Below are 23,705 nucleotides of genomic sequence, written 5' to 3' on the forward strand. Positions count from 1 at the left end.
TGTGGTTGTGTGTGAATTCATGCAAGAGTATATTTGCTCTCTGAATAACTGAAAACCAGAGCCCTGATGTGAGCATTGATGACAGAATCTATGTATTCCTATTTCATCTTTGGAGGTCATTGTGGTTTTCCTCACTGTCATGCTCTTTTTTTTTTTAGTGGTTTTGGTGCTTTATAGCTCTGTGTAGATAGGTAGAAGTGTTTTTATGGAGAAACTGAAGTGTTGGCTTCAATCCTGGAACTTGAGTGCACTGAAAATATAAAAGTTTTTGAATCTTAAGTGTCTACCTTAGACTTTCTTGGTGCAGTGTCTGAAAAAATCTGCTATGCTTTGTTTTTTTAGTTTTTTTAAACACTTTACATTTGAGGATGAGCTTTAGAGCAGGTGTTTGTGAAAATAATAATTATGATTGTAAAGTGTATCACAGCTATGGAGACAAAATGATAAATGAAAGCTTCATATGTGTTCATATGTAGAGTAGCCAGTTCTCCATGATTACTGTTTTATTTATTAACTTGTCTGATACAAATAAAATATCCCACATTCTCAACATATAAGACAAACAGCACAATATGAAGGCACAAAGCAGAGGAGATGTGTTATCACCATCTCTTTCACAATACAGATATAATTTCATGCATTGGAAGCATCGCAGTATGTGCACTTAGCAGCTGAACTTCTGCCTACTAGACTGTGTAATTTAGATGAGCCTGTCATATTACCCAGTGTTGCCATAATGAATAAAATTAATAAAATTGTAACACATACGAGGACACAGACCAAGCATGTATTGCAAAGGAAGCTTTATTGCCAGTGACAGAGGTTGAATTTCCAGAGAGGATTTTTTCCCCTCTACAATATATTGTCCTCTGATCTTGATACGAACAGCTCAACACTGGCCTCAGAAGTACCACGGTTTTTAACGCATACAGTTCACTAGGTCTGACGACACAAGTTCCACCTCAACACAGTGACCAAATAATCACAATCACCGACCAAGGCGTCACTATGCAGCTATTACTGATGGGGTACCTCTGCATGTTCTTCCTTTGAAAATCATTGTCATGGCATACTTCCTATTAAACAGAACAACACATCCAATAAGCCGCAGGCATGGCTTTTACAAGGACACGCTCACAGTTACAATGGCACTTTATACAACTTAGAAAAAGACTGCACACAGAACTTGCTGAACATGTTTTATACTGTTGTAACAAACAAATTGTTGGAAAATGGTGCGGATTTATTTTTTACAGTTGATTTGGTTGCTTTTTAGCTGTTACACCATTTATTGTATTGGATATGCGAAATGGCTTCCACACAAAAGCCACTGGACAACGATCGATTGTGTAAAAAAAACAAAACAAAACCCAACAACCCACTTGTCTAAACACAATTTAATGCATGGATGGCTATAGCTTTGTCGTATCAATTTGATGATTGGTTGGATTAAAAAATATACATTATTGTTCTAAAAGAGTCAAAATGAATAAATAAATTATTGCAACTTCCAACATCTCACAGGAATCTTTGAATGGCAGTAATGGGGACACAGTACTACTACCGGAATCCAGACTAAATCTCAGAGCACTTGCACTGTTGTCATGGCAACACCTCCAATGATAGCTGATCTCCAGAGTGAGAGTAAGGAATGGAGGGGGCAAATCATACATTACACAGCTTTTTATTATCAGAAACAATGTCTGCCTCCACACAACAGCTTGAATGCAGCGTCAGTTCACTGCTGTGTGACTTACAACAAGCAATTTGAAAACATAACTGTTGTCTTGGAGCGCTCAGCTCTGATTAAATTGCACACTCCGTGTGACAGCCGCAGAATTAACGGTCTCATCACTGGTACTTACGTTGTGGGTTACTGGAGTGCAAAGACTGATTAAAAGTAACCGATATGTTCTTTGGTTCAAAATATATAGAAGTTGTCTGTAGACACCTGCACACCTTCTGCATAATAAAATCATCAATACATCTTAGACTAATTCTATTATCGATTAAATATCTATTAAAACTCTGTATAATCTCTTTTCTAGTGAAACTAGTAATGAAAAAGGGAAAAAAAAGATTTTGGAAAGGCAATATACTGTATGTCTCTACTGTATCTCTACACTTTATCCTGTACAACTTATAATATGCATTTCTTATGACACATTCACAATGCATGAATCACAGGGAACACAGCTTAGATAAATACAGCGGTGTAACAGCGATGTTACGTGAACATCCCACTTGATCAGACATTTATAACTGACTTGCACCTGCCTTTCTATCAATCATGCAAAACAAATAAAAAAAAACTCTATTTATTAGTATTAGTACGAAAATAATCACTACTACAGCCATACACACCCACTGTTTACATATTGAGATATACACAAGTTTCAAACTGCACAATCTTCCACAGTTTGAACAATATCTAAAGGTACACACCAAAACAAAAAGAAAAGGGGTGGGAAGGGCAAATGAAAGATCCATAGCTGGGTTAAACGAGTAGCACAGAGCAGCACCGAACTCAGTGTAGGCACAATCTGCATTTTACATCATCAACAACAGCCCCAAAGAAAAACCACAGCTACTGAAACACAGGTGTCCTATAAAAGCACACTTAAATCAACAGGTCAACAAGTAGACAGTACGTTTTGACACTGCATAGAGTTTAAAACACAGTCCAGGCCAGCACTCATCTGTACTGAGCTCACGCCACCAAAAAATTTGACTCTAGCTATGAGCATCCACACACGCACACACGCATACACACGTCTGTGCATGTGTTCAGCAGGTACATCGCTGTTATCTAGACTCTCAGATATCCCCATTCTACTGGGTTACTCAGTTGGCCTGGACTGGTTTCGGACCCACTGCAACGCCATTACAGTCAAGAATGTACTGCAGACAACCTTGAGGCGGGCGCCCAGCACCGTTCTTGGTGGGTTCACTAGTAATCTCTCCCTTCTGGCCGGTCCCCTAAAAACAGAATTTTTTTTTTAGGAATTTACTCATTCAACAGTTAATTGGTGAAAAATTATAACAGCTAAATATTTTTTTAATCTTATAGTACACACCACTGACAATATTCAAAAACATAAACAAAAACAAAACTAGCACAACGCTACTGCTTCTAACTGCTGTGCCTGTGTGTTGCTGTACCTGGGATGGTTGTATGGTGGTGGGTCTCTTGGGAGCATTAGCTTCTTTCTCCACTAACTCGTTCATTTTTGCTAGCACCATGTCTGCAATGAGCTGTCGATCCTCAGCCTGGTGTTCACCTACCAGCGGCATGGAAGAACCAACCACCTATGACAAGTGGAAGATAGTTACAGTAGAGAGACAGCAGAGGGCAGTGTCTTGTAAAAAGCTTGGCCTAATATAAAATGTGACATTCATGTCAAACAGTATATTCAGTATGTTTCAAATGCACAAGTTCACTTTTAAACATGACAGTCCTAGATTCCTACCTCAGTGATGTAGTCTCTGCCATCTTTCCCATGGATAGCTTTAACTGCACAAATATCCAGACCCCCGAAAATCTCTGAGCAGGTGTCAACCCACATCTTGTACCTAACAAAAAAAATATGTAACTTGAAACCAACTAAATACATTTAGGCATACAGACATTGCCAAGATGACCGGTTGAAATTTAAGTTGAGCAACTCTAGGCAAAAATGCTTTGTTGATGCCAAATATAGGAAGAGAATTGAAAACATGGATCCATCCTGTCTTGGATTAATGATTAAGGCTGGTGGCAGTGCAATGATCAGGGAGTTTTGGTGTAGCTTCAGTTTCCTGTTCTTAGCTGACATGAGTGACACCTGGTGCTTGAAGGTTTGATGTGGTGTACATTCAGAGATCCTTTTCTTCATACCTTTATTTATTTAATTAAAGGCCTTTAGTACCAAGTGAATACCATTTAAACACCACAGCCTACATGAGCATTGTTGCTGACCATCTATCCCTTTATAACCACAATGCTTACATAAACATCAAACACTGACTGTAGCATTCTCACCTATCAGTCATGGCCACTTGTTCAAGCATAGCTGAGCCCGTGTTGGTCTTCCAGTTACCAGATATGGAAGTTCTCCTGATATGGGTAAATTGCACAAATTAAAGCAATGTCAGCCTATCTTCTGTTTTATTTGTAATGCCAAGCAACAAAAGTGTTCTACATACATGTAAGCTTTGTAGTCGGTGCCAATCTTCTGGATTCTGATATCGTACTTGGAGTCAATGAGAGGCTCTGTGGTGGTGTAGGTCTGGGTAAGAGCCACAACACTAGCTATGTCCTGGAACTTACTGTGGTTGTCCACCTTCACCTGTGCACAAAATGATTAGACAGAAAATAGTAAAATATTGAAAAAAGATAGTTGTTTTAATGAAGAGTATATCCACAGTCTGCATACTTTCATATTATTGCAACAGGAACAACCTGTATACCTTTCCAATACCAGAGTGGGCGTGTCCAATCTTCACAACAACAGGAAACGATGGCATGCTTACCTAAAGTAACAAGTTATAATTTGAGTTACTTCTTACATTTCAATTTGTGCAGTAAAAATGGGGGAGATGACATGGTTCTCACCATCTCCTTGTAGTTTGGGTAAAAAGTCTGTTCGATCAGAGGGAACTTCTCAGGACCTAACTTTCTGCAGGTGTTGATAAGCTGGGCAAACTGCACATGCATAAAGATAAACACACATAAAGAAATAACCGACAAACATACAAAAGTTGGAAATTGTTTCACAGAATTTTTTAAACAATATGAAATGCAATCCAGAACCAGGGCATTCAGAAAAGATCAGTGTTTTCATCCATCTGCCTGCTACTATTGTTCTAAGTAAACCACTGCCTGACTGCTGATTGCATACCGCCCACGGCTTGTCACACAGGTTGTAGATGGACTCGAGGGTATTGATGCTTGGCACACCACCATACTGCAGGCCAATGATCAGGTTACGAAAATCTTCATTCTGGGTCATACTGAAGGCATGTTGACGAATGAGGACAAAGTCTGGCTTGAATGACCTAAAAAATAGAATTACAGCATAGATGTGGCGAGAACTCACCAAAAAAATGACAGGCTGTTTAAAGTGTTGATAACAATGTAGATAAATCAGGTAGGGACTGTTAGTGTATATATATTGATTTAAAAAAAGAAAGCGAAAGTGACTCATTTTGTTAGATTAACTGGTGAAGATGAACTATGGGATGTGAAGTAGATAAGAAGTGTGCAAAGTAAAGGGCTGCATGACTGTATGGTTAGATGTGACTTGCAGTCTAAAGTACTTTGAGTAAAACTAGAAAAGTGCTACATAAACAGCACTTTACATTGAATCTTCTCTGTGTGTGTTTGCATGTGTCTTACCTGACAACCTTGGTACCATTTCTCAGAACCTGCATGTTAACATCGCAGGTTCCATTTGCATGAGCTATGACATTGATCTCGTTGAATTCAGCCTAGGGAGTTGATCGTTAGAAAAGAGAACAGTGCATTTAAACTTATGAACTCGCATACTCTGCACTCAAAGCGTACTTGCAATGGATTTAATTTGGCTGATGAATTGTACCTGTTCCACTTTGATGTCATAATCCCCAAGTATTTTCTTTCCGCGGAATAATTTGGCCCTGGGAAAAAAAAAAAGCATTAACTTTTAATGTAATCACAAATACAACAACAGGATTACAGAGATTTCTAAAATAGATTCAACTGACTGCACCTCTGAGTATAATGATCATATTAGTTTTTACTTTGCAACAAATATAACACAAAATATGGATCATAAATCACTGCTCAATATGTGCAAATGTGTGAAGTGCATGAAGTATTACAATCCAGACATGTCACTTTGTGGTTTTCTAACTGCAGATTTCCAACACCTTTCCCCCTCAATCTGGCAGTAACAGTAGTGCCTACGGGGGATAACACGGATGATGCAATGAGGCAACATTCACTGAATTCAAAGATTCCCAAAAATGGTTGCACCTTTCAGACTTGTAATTCAGCTCTTAAAAATAAATGTGACACCCCACATTTTTCGTCACCTGGATCACTGTTGAAGAGGAAGTCTTATCACGGGGTTTTGCGATTAAGGTGGATCAGTGACCAAAAACTACACATGGATGAAAACTGCCAAAGCCTCACAGCGATTTTGCGCCTATTATTTCTGTGTCTCTTACTGATATACAGGGGATGGCCCAGACAAGATAAGCTGTGGCCACAGATACTACTGGGACAAATCAATACTAGGGAGAGCACAAATAAAGATCCTTCCCTCAAGCTGCCATTGTTAAGCTCGAATTTTGGTTTGAATTTCCACAGGTTCAAGTTCATACTAAATCTAACCACCAGCTACTACAGTGCAAGTGTGCTACATAAATTATTATAGCTATATTCAAAGAAAATTTGTAGACAATGTGACATTATGACGCATGATGTAAGTATATTTTGCAAACATGTTTTTCACTTCCTACTTGGGCTTCCTTTTCATTTGCATCACCCTCCTGTCACACAGGGAGGAAAAGCTGAATAATTCATTCAAAATGTAATTAGAGCATTGGGATCTACTTGGCTGCTGAAGAAAACAAGCATTAAAATATGAATCACCGCTCTAATATTTAGGAAAATGAAGAGCCTGCTTTGCACTGCAATGAATGCTCTCTGCCAACCTACACAAAAAAGATATTATTTCCAAAACATGATCCCTGAAATCAAGTACATCATGCACGATAAGTTTTATTTTGTACAAATAAGCTTTTTTTAAATTAATATTTATAATAATAATATTTTTTAGCATAAGGAATGACTGTATAGAAGAGGTGTGGTTATGTGATTGATTCATGGTTATTCACTGTGCAAAGAACGTCTCAGCTCAGCACACTGAAAAGGCCACCGAAGCCACACATTTAAAGAAGTGATCTTTCAATGCACTGCATTAATATGCATTAGAATGTGGCTGTCAGCTCGCAGCAAACAGATTCTCTGGTGTCAAGTTTAGCTTTCGTCCAAAAACCAATAACTTTATTTTTATATAAAACTATATTTATTTCTTCCTTTGGATTTGACTGCTGGCTTCACACCTGCTTGGTTTGAAACGAGGAAGCATGACAGTAGATGTTTACATGGATCATTGATTTGTAAGAATCAACAGGGGTTCTTTTGACTTGAATTAAACATGAGGTTAAAAAACAAATAAGAAATTAATGTTTTGTTTTCAGTGATAACGCTTTTAAAACTACTTCAATCTGAAATATAAATAGGAAAAATTAATTATAATTCTTTTTATTTTAACCCTTTAAAGGCCAATATGTTTACATAGCTCCACAAAAAACTACAATAATTCATTTAATTCAACGAGAGTTTGATTATTATTTGTATTGCACCACACATAAACCCTTATCCAACATCAATAGTGACACACACTTATCACTTTAGTAGCTCCAAAATGACTGTTCCTGCACTAATGCTCATACCTATAACTATGGCTGCAGCACAGCTGCTCATTTAAGGAACCAAGACAAGAATTCTAACATTCTAACATTAAAAAAATTAATATCCTCTGTCGAACATGAGCTATATTCATTCAGCACAGCCAAAATAGCATAAAAATATAAAATGGAATGGCACACAATGTCCTCAGGATCATCTAAGGTTTAAGGGGATGCTGGTTTTGGCTAAATGCTGTAAAACATTTGCCAAATTAAAGATTGCTATGAAAGACATTTTTTCAGATGAGTCACTGAGGGCTTGGTAAGCCAGAATCCTTGCTGAATGTTAATGTCTTATTACTTTGCTTGCATAACATTCACTCTCACATATTGGCAATGTCTGAACTAGATTAAGCTCACAGCATCTTCTTCTGATATCAGATGAAGCAGTAGACTAATTATTTTTTGGGTAATTTTTAACATTGGGCAATTCAATTAAAGAAATGCTGTTTCTGAAACTGAGCTACATTATATAGTGTGTGCAAGGAACCAAGGCATCTCAGCCATTAGTCTGATAAGTAAGACAGTGAGCCATCTGCTCCTCCTGTCCTGTAAAAGCAAATTATAGCACAGCCATCCTGGAACAAAATAAACAACTCTTCATGACTGACAGCCTCATCTAACAAGTCAAACACTGGCTGAATAACAAAAAGCATCAGTCTGCGCTCTGACCCTGGTAAACACCCAGATTTCACGACACACTGTAAGTATTCTGCTTAGCTTGTTGTATAATGAAGAGAATAGAATGTCTATACTAATATCTTCTGTTTTCTCTATATTCTAGATTTCGTGTCATTCTACGCTTACTGTGATTTCATCTTTGCCCAGCTCTGGGTACATAAAAGACATGAGATATCTAATAATAAAACATATAAGTTACAGGCAATTAGATATGTTACAGAAACATTCAGAAGTGAAAAATAATTAAATGTTTTAGAAAGTAAACAGAATTTAATGGTTGAGCCTTCTCACAGATGCAATTAGCCCGGAGACCTCTCTTGATTTCAATTGTGTCCTGGGCCAGCAGGTTCTCATTAATCTTCCTTACATTTGCAGCAGTGTGCAGACAAAAGTCTGGACATCCTGCCACACAGTGAGCATGTAAGCAATACAAAGCAAAAACGTACACTGTGCCAACATGGCAAAGGAAAACAAAACATGTAATAATATAAAAACATCTATTCTGAAACTTTTTTTCACCGAATCGTTCTCGGTTAGGGTTTCTATGCTCTAACAGAATGAGTACAAAGGCTAAACAAAACAAAGCAATCCCAGCCTACACTATGTAAACTGGTTTATACTGAAATAGTGACCATAAATCACTAGGCAAAAGGTCCCATAAAACCTGTCCAAAAGAAACAAAACCTAGTCAAACATGTAATATCTCCCTCGTGGTGATATTGAGCAGGCCTAAAAAATAGATGCAGGCTCAAGAAAGAGGAAGCCCTTTGAAAGCTGATGTCCAAAGTGGCTATGCACTAGATGCACATTGCAACAACAGTAAACTGCACATGTTATGAACACATCAAGCTTCAAAATGGATTTATCTGCAATATAGGTACAGTCAGGGCAGATAATTACCTAAGGTTTTTACACAGGAGTTTCTACATATCAGCTCCTGTTGTATACTGACAGTAAAAATAATGCCACATCCTATCAGCTCAACCGACTCAACCTACATTATTTATAAGAAGGGTCTTTGATGAAGGGCAAAACTTTAGTTGAATTTACTATATCTTGTTTCTGTGCCAGATATGCAGAGCAATATTTGATCTTCCTTTCCTCTCATAAGAAATATAGAACAAGTGAATATAAAAGCTGGCATCCATCCTGCTAACGAGGGTCTCATCTTATTAACAACAACGATCAGGGTTTCTAATCCATTAATGGCCAGTCCTGCACAAATAAACACACACACAGTGGCATTTAGCTAAGGTTGATACATGATATAGAACAACGGTAACATATTAACCTTCTGAGACATGATGTGTTGACAAATTTTACCATGCTGTCTACCTATTACTATATTCCTTCAACTATTGGTGTTTTCATCCATCCAGCTAACTGCTTAACTGCTTATCCACTTTAGATACACTGGGGGGCTGAAGCCTATCCCAGCTGATTTGGGGGAATAATAGACTACACCTTGGAATAAGGTGTAGTCTATGAATATGAATAAACATGTATTTTCAGCAATGTAAATAAACAAATTTCACATTGCTGAAAATACATGTAACTGCAAGATATCTTATGTGTATATGTTTAAAAGTGAAGCAAGCTGATTCTTTTCATTCTTTTTAACTGTATACCACTGTATACTCTGTGGTATACAGTTAAAAAGGCATCAAAGGCATTAAAGAGTTAAGTTACAGTTCTATGCTTTCTATGTCTAGGTGGTAACTGAAAATGACTGGATATGCTGCAGTGAAAAACATGCCACCAGCGTAAATAAATGTTTGTCATGTGGTGAGAGAGTTAATCAAATATATTCTATTGTTTGACAACACGCAAAGTAATTTCCATATAAATCCATGCATACACTCATTTAGAACATTTTAAGTCCTTCAAGCAGTCGACTGACAAAGATGCTTGCTTTAAGCTACCTCTGACTAAGATCCCCTAGGACACGGCTGCCAGTACAACTGCTTAATGCCTTAAGGTTATTGAGGTTAAGGGTTGAGAAACATAACTATGTTATACATTTTAAGGTTGGACTCACAACTAAGAGAACCCTATGCACCATAGGTTTAATTTCTTGTCATGCCATGTGATCTTCCATCAGTGAGCAGGGGGAAACCCCATTGATTGAGGGGAAGCACTGCAGGATTAGAAATAACATGCAGTTCTCAATGCTGCACAACCTGTGGAATACCATTCCTTTTTTAAAAAATGGTGAAAAATCACATTCCAGTGCAGTATTTCACCATTTTTAATTAATTAATCAGCTTTTTGTACAGACAGATGCAAAACTAAATAAAACGATTAAACAAAGCATTTGCATTTCTTACAAAAAAGAGCAAACAAAGGACATTTAAAGTCCTCCATCTTGGGATAATGGCATTACTGCTGAGAATCAGTGGATTGTTTTTGATTAAGTTTTGGCTGCCTGAGTGTATTATTCTGAACACTGGCATGGTGTAACATCAAACCACAGCAGCACTCCCCATTCATCTCTGCAGGGTGCTTGATAGAGATGTTGTTTCAGCAGTTCTTTAACCATTACCTAACAGCTATATGGCTGAAACATAGAAACAATGCCTACAGCAGCATCTGAATGACACAACACGAATGATATAAGAGCAGCATTTTCTCTTACCACTCCTGTTGTGGTTCATCAATGACCAGGAGAATTTTAAACTTCTTAGGTGTCGTGACTTGGGTCTGCTCCACTAGCCCTGCAGAGGCAGCTGTCTGCTTAACAACGTTGGTAATGGAACTGAAGAAACCCGCTCCTGTCGACTGAACTGGCTGGGGTTTCCTCTCTGGAGCAGGGGAAGTGGCTGGAGGTGTTGGCCCAGATGTCGGAGACTTGGCAGGGGTGTTGGAGGCAGGTGGAGGAGGCTGAGCAGGATCGGGCCTCTGAAGGTCTGTCATGTAGCCATTGGGCAGGTTGGAGATGAACGTGCTGTCTGAGAGACGCCGACGCAAATAATTCATGGCTGCAGAGGAGCAAGAAGAAGAGTCAACAAGCACTGGGTGTGGAAAAGTATTCTGCCGAGAAGCCCCTGTTCTCAGTGGTACAGCTGATAATGGCTGAGCTCTCAGTGCAAACTCCCAACAAATGTATTCCCTCTCAGCTCAGTGGAGCATCCTCGAAGCTCCCCCTCACTGGCAGTGACGCTACACTTTCCCATAGCCAATCACTTTACCCCGTGCTTTCCTCAAGCATTGCAAATGATGCTCTGGCTGTGCCTCTCCTTCCTGCTATCGCCCTCCACTCTCTCCTCTCTCTCCCCCCGGCATGCCTGCCTTTTCTACCCCTCCCCCATTTTCTACTGCCTTAGAGACGTCATCCTTTTTTGAACCAGAGCATGAAAAATAGAGGGGTTTCCAGTGAAAGTGCAAAAAGGTGTACTGTGTACTACATCACCCTCCCCTTACTCCTACTCCCCTTGTTACTCAGGTTCACCCTGCCCTCTGTCTGGGTGCTGTTTTCCCTGCTTATAGAATGCAGCCATGAAATCTAAAATGGCTGTTAGGACTGGTGAATGAGAAGAAGCGTCATCAGCCGTCCCTTGAGAAACAAATTCATGCACTAAAACTCTCTGTCTTAATTGTTTAATGAATCTCTCTCTATGTAATAATTTTCCTTATTATAATTTACTACAATAGTTGTTTAATTTAAAAACATTACAAACTCACTTGGCTAACATGTCTCCATTACGGGTGGCACAATTCATTGTGTTCATTATATTTTATATAAACGTTTGATGCTTATGAGAGCATAAAAACACTGCATGCAATATTCTTAGCACTAATTATCACAAGGTTCACTAAAAACACAGTAATTTCTGTAAAGCACTTATTAATTATATAAGACAAAACAAAAGACTGGATTTTTTAAACAATTCAATAAATCAATAACTTGTGATGTGCAGTGGTAAAAGGTTGTTAAAGTGTAAAAAGATAAATTCAAACATAGGCACACATAAAAAAATTGCAAGTCAGGACATTGAATCTTTATATCGCAGTTTGAGTATATTTTCTAATGAAGGGCTAATATTACTATATGACTTCATTCATCATGGCATGACTTGTTAACTAGAAATCTTACAGCCCCACTTCAGTCCTGCATTTTAACGGTTAATAACATGGTAAAATATTAATACAATACTTTTTTAGATATTATGAGATACTTGCACATACCGTGTATATTTTATATGTTGTTTATGACATTTCAAATTGCTAAATTTTTACATGGAATTAGTTTTATGCTTTATAAATATTTTTACAGAATTTGAAGATTTCCTCTAATACTAAAAATCTGAAATTGGAGAAAATTCCTCTGTTGCTTGGCAACGTGACACAATAATAATAATAATAATAATAATAATTTATATAATTAATTCTATGGAATATAAATTTACCTTATGAATTGAATTTCAGGTCTACAACTATTTATTCATTCATTTTACATTTCACTGATTAAGGGAAATTCTGGGAAATATGATATTAGTATTTTCTGACCCTGATCTCTGTCATTTGTGCAAAATGCCTGTAAACCTGTTGACATTCAGCTACTATATATCTTTTACTGACTCTGTAGGACTAGTTGTTAGCAGCAATTTGGATTATGTTTAGCGAGCCAAAGCAAATAAATGGTGCTTAAAAGAGGAAGGAGAGAAGACAGCGGGATAAGTATACCTCTAGGACTTTAGATTTGAGCAGGGTCCAGGCCTGCCCTCTACTAATTGTGCCCCGTCAGCTGAATCCTACTGACACACTTCAACTACAAGTTATACTAATTCATAAAATTTAAAGTTAAAGCTCATTTCACTAACAAGCTAGTGTGGGCTCACTTTATTTCCTGAGTTTAAATAATTTAGTGCTTCTGCAGCAACTGTAGTAACTAGCGAGACTAAGGAGTACACTGAATAGATGGGCTTATGCAGGTCAGACTTTGGGGAGCACCCCTCATGTTTCTGCAACTAAAAAGATGTCATTTATCAACTTGTGCAGCTTTAATACATGACCTTACTGAAAACTGCTAAACAAATGGAACTGTATTGAAGATATTGTGTGCTCACAGCCAACAAGCATGGACACGGAGATATTGTGTGTGGTGAATTCATTGATCCACTTCTGTACTGAGAGAAAATGTCTCTTGTGTTTGTATCCTGCTTTGGCATGTTTACAACTGTTACTAGCTGCTATTTCTTTATGAATGTACTATGCATGAATACTTGTAGCTGTGCATCTTGCATATATGGGGTGGGGGGGGGGTGGAATACCAAGATCACTTGAGCCCAATTCTCCCCTCTCAAAGCTTTTGCTAGTCCAGTTTATCAGTTGATATGGTGTAAAGATTTGTGATTAACAGGCTCCTCTGTTTTGTTGCATGCTGGCAGACATTACAGTTATCTTTATGTCACTTTAACAAGGGTGAATTTTGTTTTTGGGGTTGTGGCAGCGTAGTTGAGGAAGATAATATGAGTTTATACATGAGCTTAGATAAATGTGACCATTCTCTCGATCGCTGACTGGGGTTGTTGTCCATGGTTTTAATCAAAAGCTAGAATGATGCTATTGGTAAAGCTGATTGTTGCTATATGCTAGTAATTTTGCACCTACAGTGTGTGTGTGTGTGTGTGTGTGTGTGTGTGTGTGTGTGTGTGTGTGTGTAGAATCGGTAGAGAATCTATTGGCTGAAATAAATAATAAGAATAATCTGAAAATAATATTGCTAAAAGATGGTGTACCTTGCAATGACTATTAAACATGTGTGCTATTGTGACACCATGTGGTAGTATCAGTGTATTGAGCAACAAAACCAACCTCAGCTTTGCTTAAGTCTGAAACCCAGCCATTCTAGTCAGATGTCTGTGGATGAGACGCTCCAGCAGGGCCAGGGCATTGTGCCCTCAGTCTGTCCTCAATGTGCTGTGCTGCAGTCAGACTGCAGGAAACTAAACTCACTGCAGTGAAAATCACTGGAAACTCCTCATAATGATTCGTGTAAAATCAACAGCAGTTCAGAGAAAGCAGCTCTTTGTATGTTTACTTTCTTCACATATCAAAAACATTATCTATATGGTCAGTAGTGTCATTAAAAAAAAAAAAATCAAGTAGCCTATTGTGTTTCACGTTAAACCCATTTCATTTGGGCATCTTCATAGGCTGCGTAGCTTGATAAACTTGAAAAACAATGTTACTTTTAGGATGATAGGATAATTTGTTAATGGTTAATATCAAAGTGTTCATACCGTATAAAAGTACCTTTTAAATATGCTTCAAAAAGCCCCGGTTCGCCTCGTATCTCTCCGCTAGGGCCGCTCAGCTCTTTTGTTGTCTGAGGACTGCTGCTGTGTGAAAGTGCGTGAAGAAGGCAGAGTACGTAGGCAGACTCCGCTAACTATGGTGTTGCCGTAAAGCTAATTTTTGTCGAAGAAGTAAGTATCATGGAAGAATAGGAATACCCATTTTTTGGAATTCAGTTTGTTGGATGTAGACTATTGAACCTAACCTGGAACTAAGTAGATACTGACTTGTAGTTTTTAGGTTTTTGCTAGTTAAAACGAAAACCATTGACCTAGCGCATTGAAAAGTTAGCGACTTGGCTAACGTAAGTTTGTGTCGTGAGTAAAGTAGACAAAGTTCGCTGTCTTGTATTTTGGCTTCAGCAACTAAGCAGACCGCTGGTCACAATACATGTATAACATTGTATTTTAATAACAACAACCTCTTCAATATAAGCGTTTATAAACTTCGTAGTTTAATTTAAAGCTCGCACTGATGAACGGCTAGTAGCAACTAGCTCAGCGTATGCTACGTGTTTAGCTAGCCGCACTAAAGCCTGTAGTCTTCAGTGTCATGAAGTGCCTGTCGTGGAACAAAATAAAGACTAATGTCTTTTGGGATTACCATTAACTGGCGTGTAAACGTATGCCATTTTTAAAAACATGACAACATTTCTATCTCCTTTAGGATAGCTTGCTAACGTTAATGTTAGCAAGTAGCCTGTTCGTGTAAATGCTAGAATGGACATGATAAACTCTCAGTTCCTGGACAAGATGAACAATAACATTGGGAGACTGCACTACGAAGGTAAGTTTGTCTTTTTTCTTTCTTTTGGTCCTATAGTTCCTGAGTTCATTTATAAAACGCAACACGTTGTGGTTTCCCTAAATTCAGCGCCAGATACCCCTGTGTTGTGATTTGCGTTACCCTTTTGACTATCCTGACTCTAGCGTCGAGACTGACGACATGTTTAACAACTTGTTGGTGCGGAGAACAACGACTGTTTTGTTTAATAACATCGCAACTTTAAAATACGATTTTTATAGCCTGTATTTAACAAGTTGGCATTGAATAATAATAACATTCATTTGAAATTTGTAGACATTCCCAAGCTATAACAGCATACACTACAATGCTGCTTCATATGATGTAGCAGTGATTAAGCTTCAGGTTGTGTAACACTCATTTGTGCCACTGCTTAGTCAAACATCTAAAGAAATCAGGAAATTTTGCTCAAAAATGTGCTTTATCATGTTTCTACACACAGTTTCCTTTGGGCTTAGATGAGTGGGTGATTTTTAACTGCTTGTGTATTGCTCTATTGGCTTTTTTGATCAAAGTTTACTTCCCAAACAAATTGCACCTCCATACATGAAACAAAGTCAGAGTCGTTTTATAATAGGAATTCAAAAAAATAAATGTAAATTATAATTTAGTTGCCATTTACTTAATTTATGATCTCCGGTCCCCCAATAAATCTGGTATTATTTTTTTTAATTCACCAAAACCCAAAGTACTTCTCCATTATAACTATATGTATCAAGTGTTCTCCTTTGTGCAATAGCCCCAGATTATGTAATATTGTCAACTTTATTATACGTTATTTACATTGTTTTAACATTATGCAAGATGTACTTAGTCAAACTGGTTTCTACTTTGCTTTTTGTAGCTCATGGTTTATTAAAATCTGGCCAAATTGTATTACTTGGTATATTTATGAAACTCTTGATCACCTACCAGTGCAGTCTCAAAAAGTCAGTTTAAAATGAATTGATGGAATACACAGAGTCCTTATAGTTTACTGTGTTTATTGTGTATTTTATTCTGGAAACTTCCTTTTAGTCTAAATTAATTTAATTAAGTTATTTCTACTACTGAACTCTTTCCCACAGATGAGTCCAAGATGCCCTCCCTTTCTGCCACTATGTCCAATATAAGTGGGCCTCCTCCTCACTGCCCAAGCAAACGAAAATATGGCGAAGAACAAATGGAAGACCGATTCCACTGTGATGAAGACCACATGACCAAAATGAGCAGATTGTTTGCCACCCAGCTGTAAGTGCCTTTAAAAAATTATTATGATTTTGTGTGGGTCTTGAAATTATTGCTGTATTGGCTTTTTATATTTGTTGGATTGAATAAATTGTATGCAGTGCAATATATGAGTTGTAAATGTAATACATCATGTGACAAGAGTCATGCATTACAAACAGGGTCCCCGTGATACTTTTCTGATTGTCATACAAAAATATAAAATTATTAAGAAGCCCTAACAACCTTGTATTCATCTCCTTTTTTCGTTTGGTTTCATTTAAGTCTCGAAGCCAGCATATGGTATTATTTATTTATTTATTTATTTATTTATTTATAAATAAATACAGCACTCAGTGTTTCAGTGTGTTCTGGCTGTGAAATGTATTTATTTTATCCAATATGGGTAAAAACATTCAGTCTGATGTTATTCACAATACAGGCTGAAAGGAAAAAAATAAATCTGACCATGACTTTAATGATCAGCCTCTTAAAGTTTGATGGTAAAGTGTGACACAGAGAACCCCAAAAAGTTGATTCTGTTGGTCTGGACATACTTCCTTACCTGGTTGATTGAGCATGCATCAAGAGTTGACACAAAGTAGTTCACTGATATAAACAAATCTTAAAATGAAGCTGTATATAATCTTAAGAAAAGTCTACAATAATAATAATTATAAAGCTGCACATTACAAATGAAAACCCCTTCCTGTACTTCATCTGTGTCTGCTTAAAAAAAACATCCCCTCTGCACAACAATTAAAACAAAAGTTGTCCACGAAGCTGCTAGTACATTTTATTTTAACTGTCTTTATCAAGGGGGCGTCCCTCTGCTGGAGACAACCGTAGTGAGCACTGGAGCCTCAGCCACAGTCCTGTGGAGCACGTTATTTCCTCCTCTAATGGTCTCCATGGGAACCATCTGTATGCCTCCATTGCTGGCTATGCTGTAGACCAGCCGATACCTCTGACCAAAAGCAGCCATGACATTGGAGTTAGGGGAACAGAGAGGTCTGTCATAAGTGGAACTGTAGAGCGACAGCAGGTACGTCAACTTGTAGCACATAAAGAGAGCATTGTGATGGTTTTTTTTTTTTTTTGTTGTTGTTGTTTTTTAAAAAGGTTGCACACATTTAATTTTTTTCACCTTTCTTGTTGTTCAGTGAGATATGACCAGTGGATGGATAAAACATGTACTGAAATGCATTTACTGTGTGCAAAACAACAATTGTAAGGGTGTATTGTAAGGCTGGCAAAATCAGTTTTGAGAAACTGTTTAAATACTGACCTATTTAAACCTCTATGGTTTATTACAGTCAACAGTAAAGAAAAACACAACTACGAGCTAATGTGAGAACAAATAAAAATATGAATTTCACTAAGAGGATGAACAAAGAAAATGTTTCTTATCTGCCTGTAAAGACAACATATCAGTTTATTTTTAATATCTTTATATATTTTGGCTTATGTATTTAAGTCAGTGTAAGGAGATCAAAATAACAGATATGTATAAAGGTAAAGGTTGCTACATGTGATGGCCAGCAGAGATTTAATGCCACGATTAACACAGATGACAGAATAAAGACTGTGTTCACAGTGTGTTGGCCATGTTTCCTGTTGTCCTGTTACTAGAGTTGTCTTGCAGATTTGGGGTGCACATAAGTGGTCCGCAGCTGCGCATTCGCTGTCAAAATAAAAGACGTGCACCAGATAAGAAGTTGCAACGCGTGTTTGTGTACATATTAAAGGCACTGTTTTTGTCCGCTAGAGTGGGATTTTCACAGCATATTCTGCACCACATCTCTGTGCGTTCATCATTTGTTTGAAGCCAGCTCACCGCCTGCAACCACTTTTCGGAGAATCCACACTTCTTTTCGGACTCCTTCTGACATTTCTTTGGAGGTGGAGGAACACCAAAGTAATTGCTTAAAGGAGCTTGCTTCTTCGACATCTTTAAGAGTTCTAAACAAAGGTCTATCCTCCTCCAGAAAATCTTATGTACGCAAACGTGCGTTGCAACTTCTTATCTGGTGCGCGTCTTTTATTTTGACAGCGATTGCGCACCTGCGGACCACTTATGTGCACCCCTGTGTGTGTATGTGTGTATGTATATGTATATATATATATATATATATATATATATATATATATATATATATATATATATATATATATATATATATATATATATATATATATATATATATATATATATATATATATATATATATATATATATATCTGCCTTTGCAAGATGGTTGGAAGTACTGTGTAAATACTTTATGGTTGATCACAGATGGATTAAAAAAACAAACAAACATTTAACCAGTAATGTGGGTCAGTAATGAATCTTTTTTTTTTTTTTTTTTTTCTTCCTCCTTTTCTTATACAGAATCGTCCCTCGGTTATTACCTGTGCCCCTGCGAGCAACCGCAACTGCAACCTCTCTCACTGCCACATGAATGGTTGCACTACTAGCCCACCTACTGATCCGAGAATGGCTAATGGTAAGTCTTTTAAGATACTTGCACTAACAAACTAATATATTTGTCTTTCCATGTACTGATTTGCTAAAGTATGACAAAAAAAAAAAGATCTAAAAGACCTGTGGAGTTTTAAAGTCAACAGTGCTGGGTGGTTGCACAAAAATATATCCAAGTTACATATTTTTATTTTGCTAATTTAACCAATTTATCAACGTTAAAATCCAACTTTGTCAATAATTAAGAGCAATTGCTGCCACAAGTTGGTGTCTCTGTCCTTTGTGTATGTGTTCTCAGTCTCTTTCCAAACATAAAAGTAATATGTGGTTGTACATTGGCCAGTTTGAAAATTCTTGAGTTATCATGCAGCCCTAATCAGATGTAGTTTGAGTTTTTGACTCACTGTTATGCAAACTAGTTTATTGCAATGGTTGCACACAACAAAAGCTTATCCTAAAATGAATTACACCAGTATATTGCACTAGATTGTTTTAAGATTTCTGGTTTAGTTTAAGTCTAAACTGAATCATAAAGGCAACCTCTGAAAATGACACATACCTAGGAAAAACTGTAGAGAATCAAACAAATTGTATCTGAATCTGTATTTGATCTATTGTAAATGTACCAAATAGTGTAACAAAATGAAATGGTTAAAAAAAAATAAATCTAAAAACTAACTTTCATGCACTCAAGCTATTATATGTTCTGCACTTTGCATCAAATTTGCAATCAAAGCTATTTTTCAAAATACCCAGCTGTGTTTTTCCTAGACTTTGATAAGAGAGCATCTCCAAAGCTGATTTTTTTTTTAATTTTTTTAATTTTTTAATTTTTTATTGAACTGAGAAATCAAAAGGTATTTATTCAGTTTTCAGTTTAGATGCATGGAAATAACAATTTCTTTTTGGTCTTCTTCCTCCACGTGATGTTATTCCATCCAATTTAGTATGCGATCCTGTGATTGAGGAGCACTTTCGTCGAAGTCTTGGAGAGAACTACAAAGAAGCAGAGTCTGTGTCTAACTCAGTGTCCATAACGGGTTCAGTGGATGACCATTTTGCCAAGGCACTGGGAGATGCCTGGCTCCAAATCAAGGCCAGGGGTGGGGGCCATCAAACTCCAGACGCTGATCCGTGAATCAGAGGGGAGTAAACATTATAATCACTTAAGTATGTGCAAATGAGAGTAGAGATCGCTCGCTCTCATTTCTTGCCAAGAATCAACTTCCCTTAACCAAGAACAGAGTAAGACATATGGTGCTCACACCGGCTGTTCGCTTGTGGACCTCAAGGGTCAACCTTCTGTTAGCTCAGATTTGTAATCTGAAATCATTAAATCTCTCTTATAATAGAAGAGAATCTTAATATTGAATAGTTGGGTTGACAGTGTTAGTTGTGGAAACAATCACAGATTTTATTTTGAAATGAAAATGAGATTCACAGTGGTCAGTTGTTCAGAGTTCATGCTCTGTTTTACCTGCCTTTCACCTGCCTTGATAGCCAAAGAGTTTCCTGCCTTTCCAATCAACATATAAGCCATGGATTTACTCTTTATTTTCATCTAAATCACACTGCTTTTGAATTTATATTACTTGAAAAGGACAACCAGGTCTCATTTGCACTATTACATTTCTGACCGTTTAAGGTAGCAGGTTACCTGTTTCAGTTGGAACTGATGTGTTCACGAATACATTTGTGATTGTGATAATGCAATTAAGGCTCTGGTCCCCCGCTTTGTGAAGACACTAGCCTAATCAGTCTTCTTTATGATGGTGAACTGGACGTATCCACTGTTGAATAATTATAGTTTCCTGTCTATACACTCACTGTGGGCGATTACTTAATAAACTAATATCACAGTAGATATCTAACTAGACAGCATGTTTTAAATAGCTGGGTTCTATTACAATCCTTATTCTATACTATATATTTACTCAGAATTTATTTTTTATCTGTAACATTTTAGAAATACTCACTGCTGGTACAGTTGTACTCAATATATTTTTTTGTATCCGGTTTTCATTAGTATATGTAGATGTATATCCTAGCATCCATCTACAAGTCACAGCCTCTGGCAAGGTTGTATGAATACAGTTAAATAGGCTGCATTGCTTTTTTTTTTATATTTTATTTTTTTTTGTTTGTTAATTCTGTGGAGCTGAACACTGCGGCTTTACACAAGACTGAATACAGCTAAATCTGACTTTCTGTAGCTTTTTATTAGCAGTGACTTTATTTATTCTTCACATGTTGATAGTTTCATGTTGACTTTTGGCAAAATGCAGTGACAACAGATCTTTGACTTTAATGTGTTTCTTTTTGTTGTTCCCTTTTTTTTTTTTTTTTAAATGGTTCATTCCATGTAAAGTTCATTAGTGCCTCCCACCCCTCACCTCCTCACAGTAAGCACATTTATTTTTTTCTACAGTAACTACAGTATGCTTAATAAAGCCATAGAAAGTTACAGGAAACTAAATGGTGCATTCAAATTTTTTGCACTTTTTAATTTGTGATATAGAGTAACTGAAACAAGCTTTAAAAAAATCTAGAGTAATTGGTTATTTCGTACATTTGATACTAGGCTGATCTTCTAGCTGTGATATTTTTTTCCCTTAATTTTGTAGTCGTCATTGTTTGGGTCACCTTAAAATGTAACTTATGGTTGAACCGTTCGATACAGTGCTTTCGGTTCGGTATGCATATGTATCAAACAATACAAAATTTTTAATTTATTTTATCAACTTTTCTTCTGAGGATGCTGTCTGTGTTGAGAGCTTAGTGGATCTGCGTTCGACTACTCCGCTCAGGCTGCACTGTCGAGCGCAGATCCACTGAGCGCAGCGCAAGGTAGCAAGACCGATGCTAAGCTCCTTGCAACATGGCAAATTTAACCTCCCCCACCCTCATTCAGATCTGGCGTTTGGAACTGTTTTGGTTTTCATGTGAAGTATGACCCTGAAGGTAAGCGCATCATGGACAAAAGTAAAACAGTATGTCAGATGTGCCACGCAATGCTCAATTACATTGGTGGGAACTACTGCGTTAGCGCAGTTTGCTCGTTAACGTGTTGGCCGTCCAGCCCCACGCACGGGGCGATCCGCGGTAGCTCGTTAACAGAGATTTGCCGTGTTGTGGTGTTAACGTCATTTCAGATTAACGCTGACAGCACTAGTGGGAACACAACGAATATGACTGCACATTTACTCCGACATCATCCTAGTGCAAAGACAAGTGGAAGCAGACAAAAACAACAAGCACGCATGCTACAAACTTTACCCGCGTCATTTAGACAGCCGTTAGCACATGATTCTCCTTATGGGGACCTAATATGTTTAATATGCTGCTGAGAGTATACCCCAGAAGAAGCGTATAGTATAGCTTTTATTTTGGAAAGAGCCATTTCTCTGTAATAAAGTCTCTTTTCCAAAGATGAGTGATTTCTCGATCAGATCAATTTATTATTTTATCCCTTTGTTGTTTCAGCAACATTAAATTTAAAAACTGTACTTTTGAGTTAAAATATATATTTATAATTTTAATAAATGACAAATTAAAAAAGCATGAACATTTTTTTTGTATGGAAAAAATATTGAACCAAGTATCGAACTGAACAGTGAATTTGCTCAAACTTTGAAGGTAACTACTTTTATGGCTTCATCAAACACATTAATAAAAAAAATCAGCTAATTCGATCAGGTGGGGGCTTTTTTTTTTTTTTTTTTTTTTTTTTTTTTTTTTTCCCCAACAGTAAGAACAACAAAGGATTTCTCCATTGCTTTAGATTTTCATGCACATGCAATATGGGTGTCCTTTTATAAGTAGGCATCAACATTCCATCACTGCTGCCTGATGCCAAGCTGTCACTTCAGTTGTGTTTAGCTTTTACTGTTACAAGTATTTTGTCTGTTTTGAATCAAGGTGATGTCATGGTGTGTGCTGCAAAAGTTTTGATTGAGGAAAAAATGAGAAAAGTTTTGTCTTTTTCTGCAGTGACGTTTCGGTTAAGTTAAATTTTTCCTCTTGTCAAATTCTCTTTTGTTAGCGTAAACTATTTGTCCACACTGACTGAGATGGGGGTATTGTAAAGTCTAATTTTGGTCATTTAACTGCCTGTGAAAATCTATACATTTGTTATTAATATTCTGCAATTTTTAAGTCATTGCATACACTATCCTGACTTTATACTTTAATTTACTCACAAGACTATCATTGCGCCGTGCGGAATGATTGATTTTTATTATTATTTTTTTCTTTCGGTAGTGTACTTCTCTGTAGCATGGATGCTCAATATCTTGTAATCATGGATTCTAACTTTCTACAGGTTGATTATTTTCCCACAGTTGTCAGATGATTATTATGTGCAGGAACACAACAGCCTCTTGATCCAAGACTTTCTTTGTGTCAAAAGTACTTCTGTAACACTATTAGTTTGTGTAGGATTTGTTCGTACCATAGTAGAAATTAGGGTTTGTCACAGGATCTGCTTGTTTGACACAAGTAGGGTTTTCAATAATATGTTTGGGGTTTTAGTCAATTGTTATTTAATTTCTGTATTTACACTACCTGTATCTCAGACTGTTTAAGGTGTCATCCAAATACAAAAAACAGTTGTGCATTTTTGTCCTTATTTCTCTGGAAGAAAACGCCACCTTTTTTTTTTTTTTTTTTTTTTTTTTTTTTTGTTTGTTTGTTTTTTTACTTACATTTCTTCAAAATAAACATATAATGCCTGCCTTTG

General features: G+C 37.1%; 2 protein-coding genes across 4 annotated transcripts; one reads left to right on the forward strand and one right to left on the reverse strand.

Moving 5' to 3' along the window:
* Nucleotides 1-788: 788 nt before the first annotated feature.
* On the reverse strand, nt 789-14,528 carry syn2a (synapsin IIa). Of its 2 annotated transcripts, none has more exons than XM_004546178.4 (12): nt 14,434-14,528; nt 10,814-11,156; nt 5,580-5,637; nt 5,378-5,469; nt 4,881-5,037; nt 4,595-4,684; nt 4,450-4,512; nt 4,186-4,328; nt 4,022-4,096; nt 3,471-3,573; nt 3,163-3,309; nt 789-2,979 (listed from the first exon to the last, which is right to left on the reverse strand). In XM_004546178.4, exons 2-12 carry the CDS (start codon nt 11,152-11,154, stop codon nt 2,845-2,847), a joined length of 1,404 nt encoding a protein of 467 aa, XP_004546235.1. In that variant the 5' UTR covers nt 11,155-11,156; nt 14,434-14,528; the 3' UTR covers nt 789-2,844. The 2 variants fall into 2 exon arrangements, with proteins under 2 accessions (XP_004546235.1, XP_076734229.1); XM_076878114.1 differs by having other exon boundaries at nt 14,421-14,436.
* Nucleotides 14,477-23,705, forward strand: vgll4a (vestigial-like family member 4a). Of its 2 annotated transcripts, none has more exons than XM_004546177.6 (6): nt 14,477-14,606; nt 15,142-15,261; nt 16,347-16,509; nt 17,305-17,530; nt 18,878-18,992; nt 19,915-23,705. In XM_004546177.6, exons 2-6 carry the CDS (start codon nt 15,195-15,197, stop codon nt 20,103-20,105), a joined length of 762 nt encoding a protein of 253 aa, XP_004546234.1. In that variant the 5' UTR covers nt 14,477-14,606; nt 15,142-15,194; the 3' UTR covers nt 20,106-23,705. The 2 variants fall into 2 exon arrangements, with proteins under 2 accessions (XP_004546234.1, XP_076734230.1); XM_076878115.1 differs by lacking the exon at nt 14,477-14,606 and adding an exon at nt 14,620-14,779.

This window comes from Maylandia zebra, linkage group LG20, assembly GCF_041146795.1.
Source record: "Maylandia zebra isolate NMK-2024a linkage group LG20, Mzebra_GT3a, whole genome shotgun sequence".
In the NCBI taxonomy this organism is placed as follows: domain Eukaryota; kingdom Metazoa; phylum Chordata; class Actinopteri; order Cichliformes; family Cichlidae; genus Maylandia; species Maylandia zebra.

Bases quoted from the DNA above. Each gene is read 5' to 3' on its own strand.
- syn2a (XM_004546178.4), bottom strand. From the start codon at position 11,154: ATGAATTATTTGCGTCGGCGTCTCTCAGACAGCACGTTCATCTCCAAC. The intron at 5,038-5,377 runs GTAAGACACATG...TCTATTTTTTAG, and splicing joins AATGGTACCAAGGTTGTCAG to GTCATTCAAGCCAGACTTTG. The intron at 3,310-3,470 runs GTAGGAATCTAG...CACTTGTCATAG, and splicing joins GCAGAGACTACATCACTGAG to GTGGTTGGTTCTTCCATGCC.
- vgll4a (XM_004546177.6), top strand. From the start codon at position 15,195: ATGGACATGATAAACTCTCAGTTCCTGGACAAGATGAACAATAACATT. The intron at 15,262-16,346 runs GTAAGTTTGTCT...TCTTTCCCACAG, and splicing joins TGGGAGACTGCACTACGAAG to ATGAGTCCAAGATGCCCTCC. The intron at 16,510-17,304 runs GTAAGTGCCTTT...GTCTTTATCAAG, and splicing joins AGATTGTTTGCCACCCAGCT to GGGGCGTCCCTCTGCTGGAG.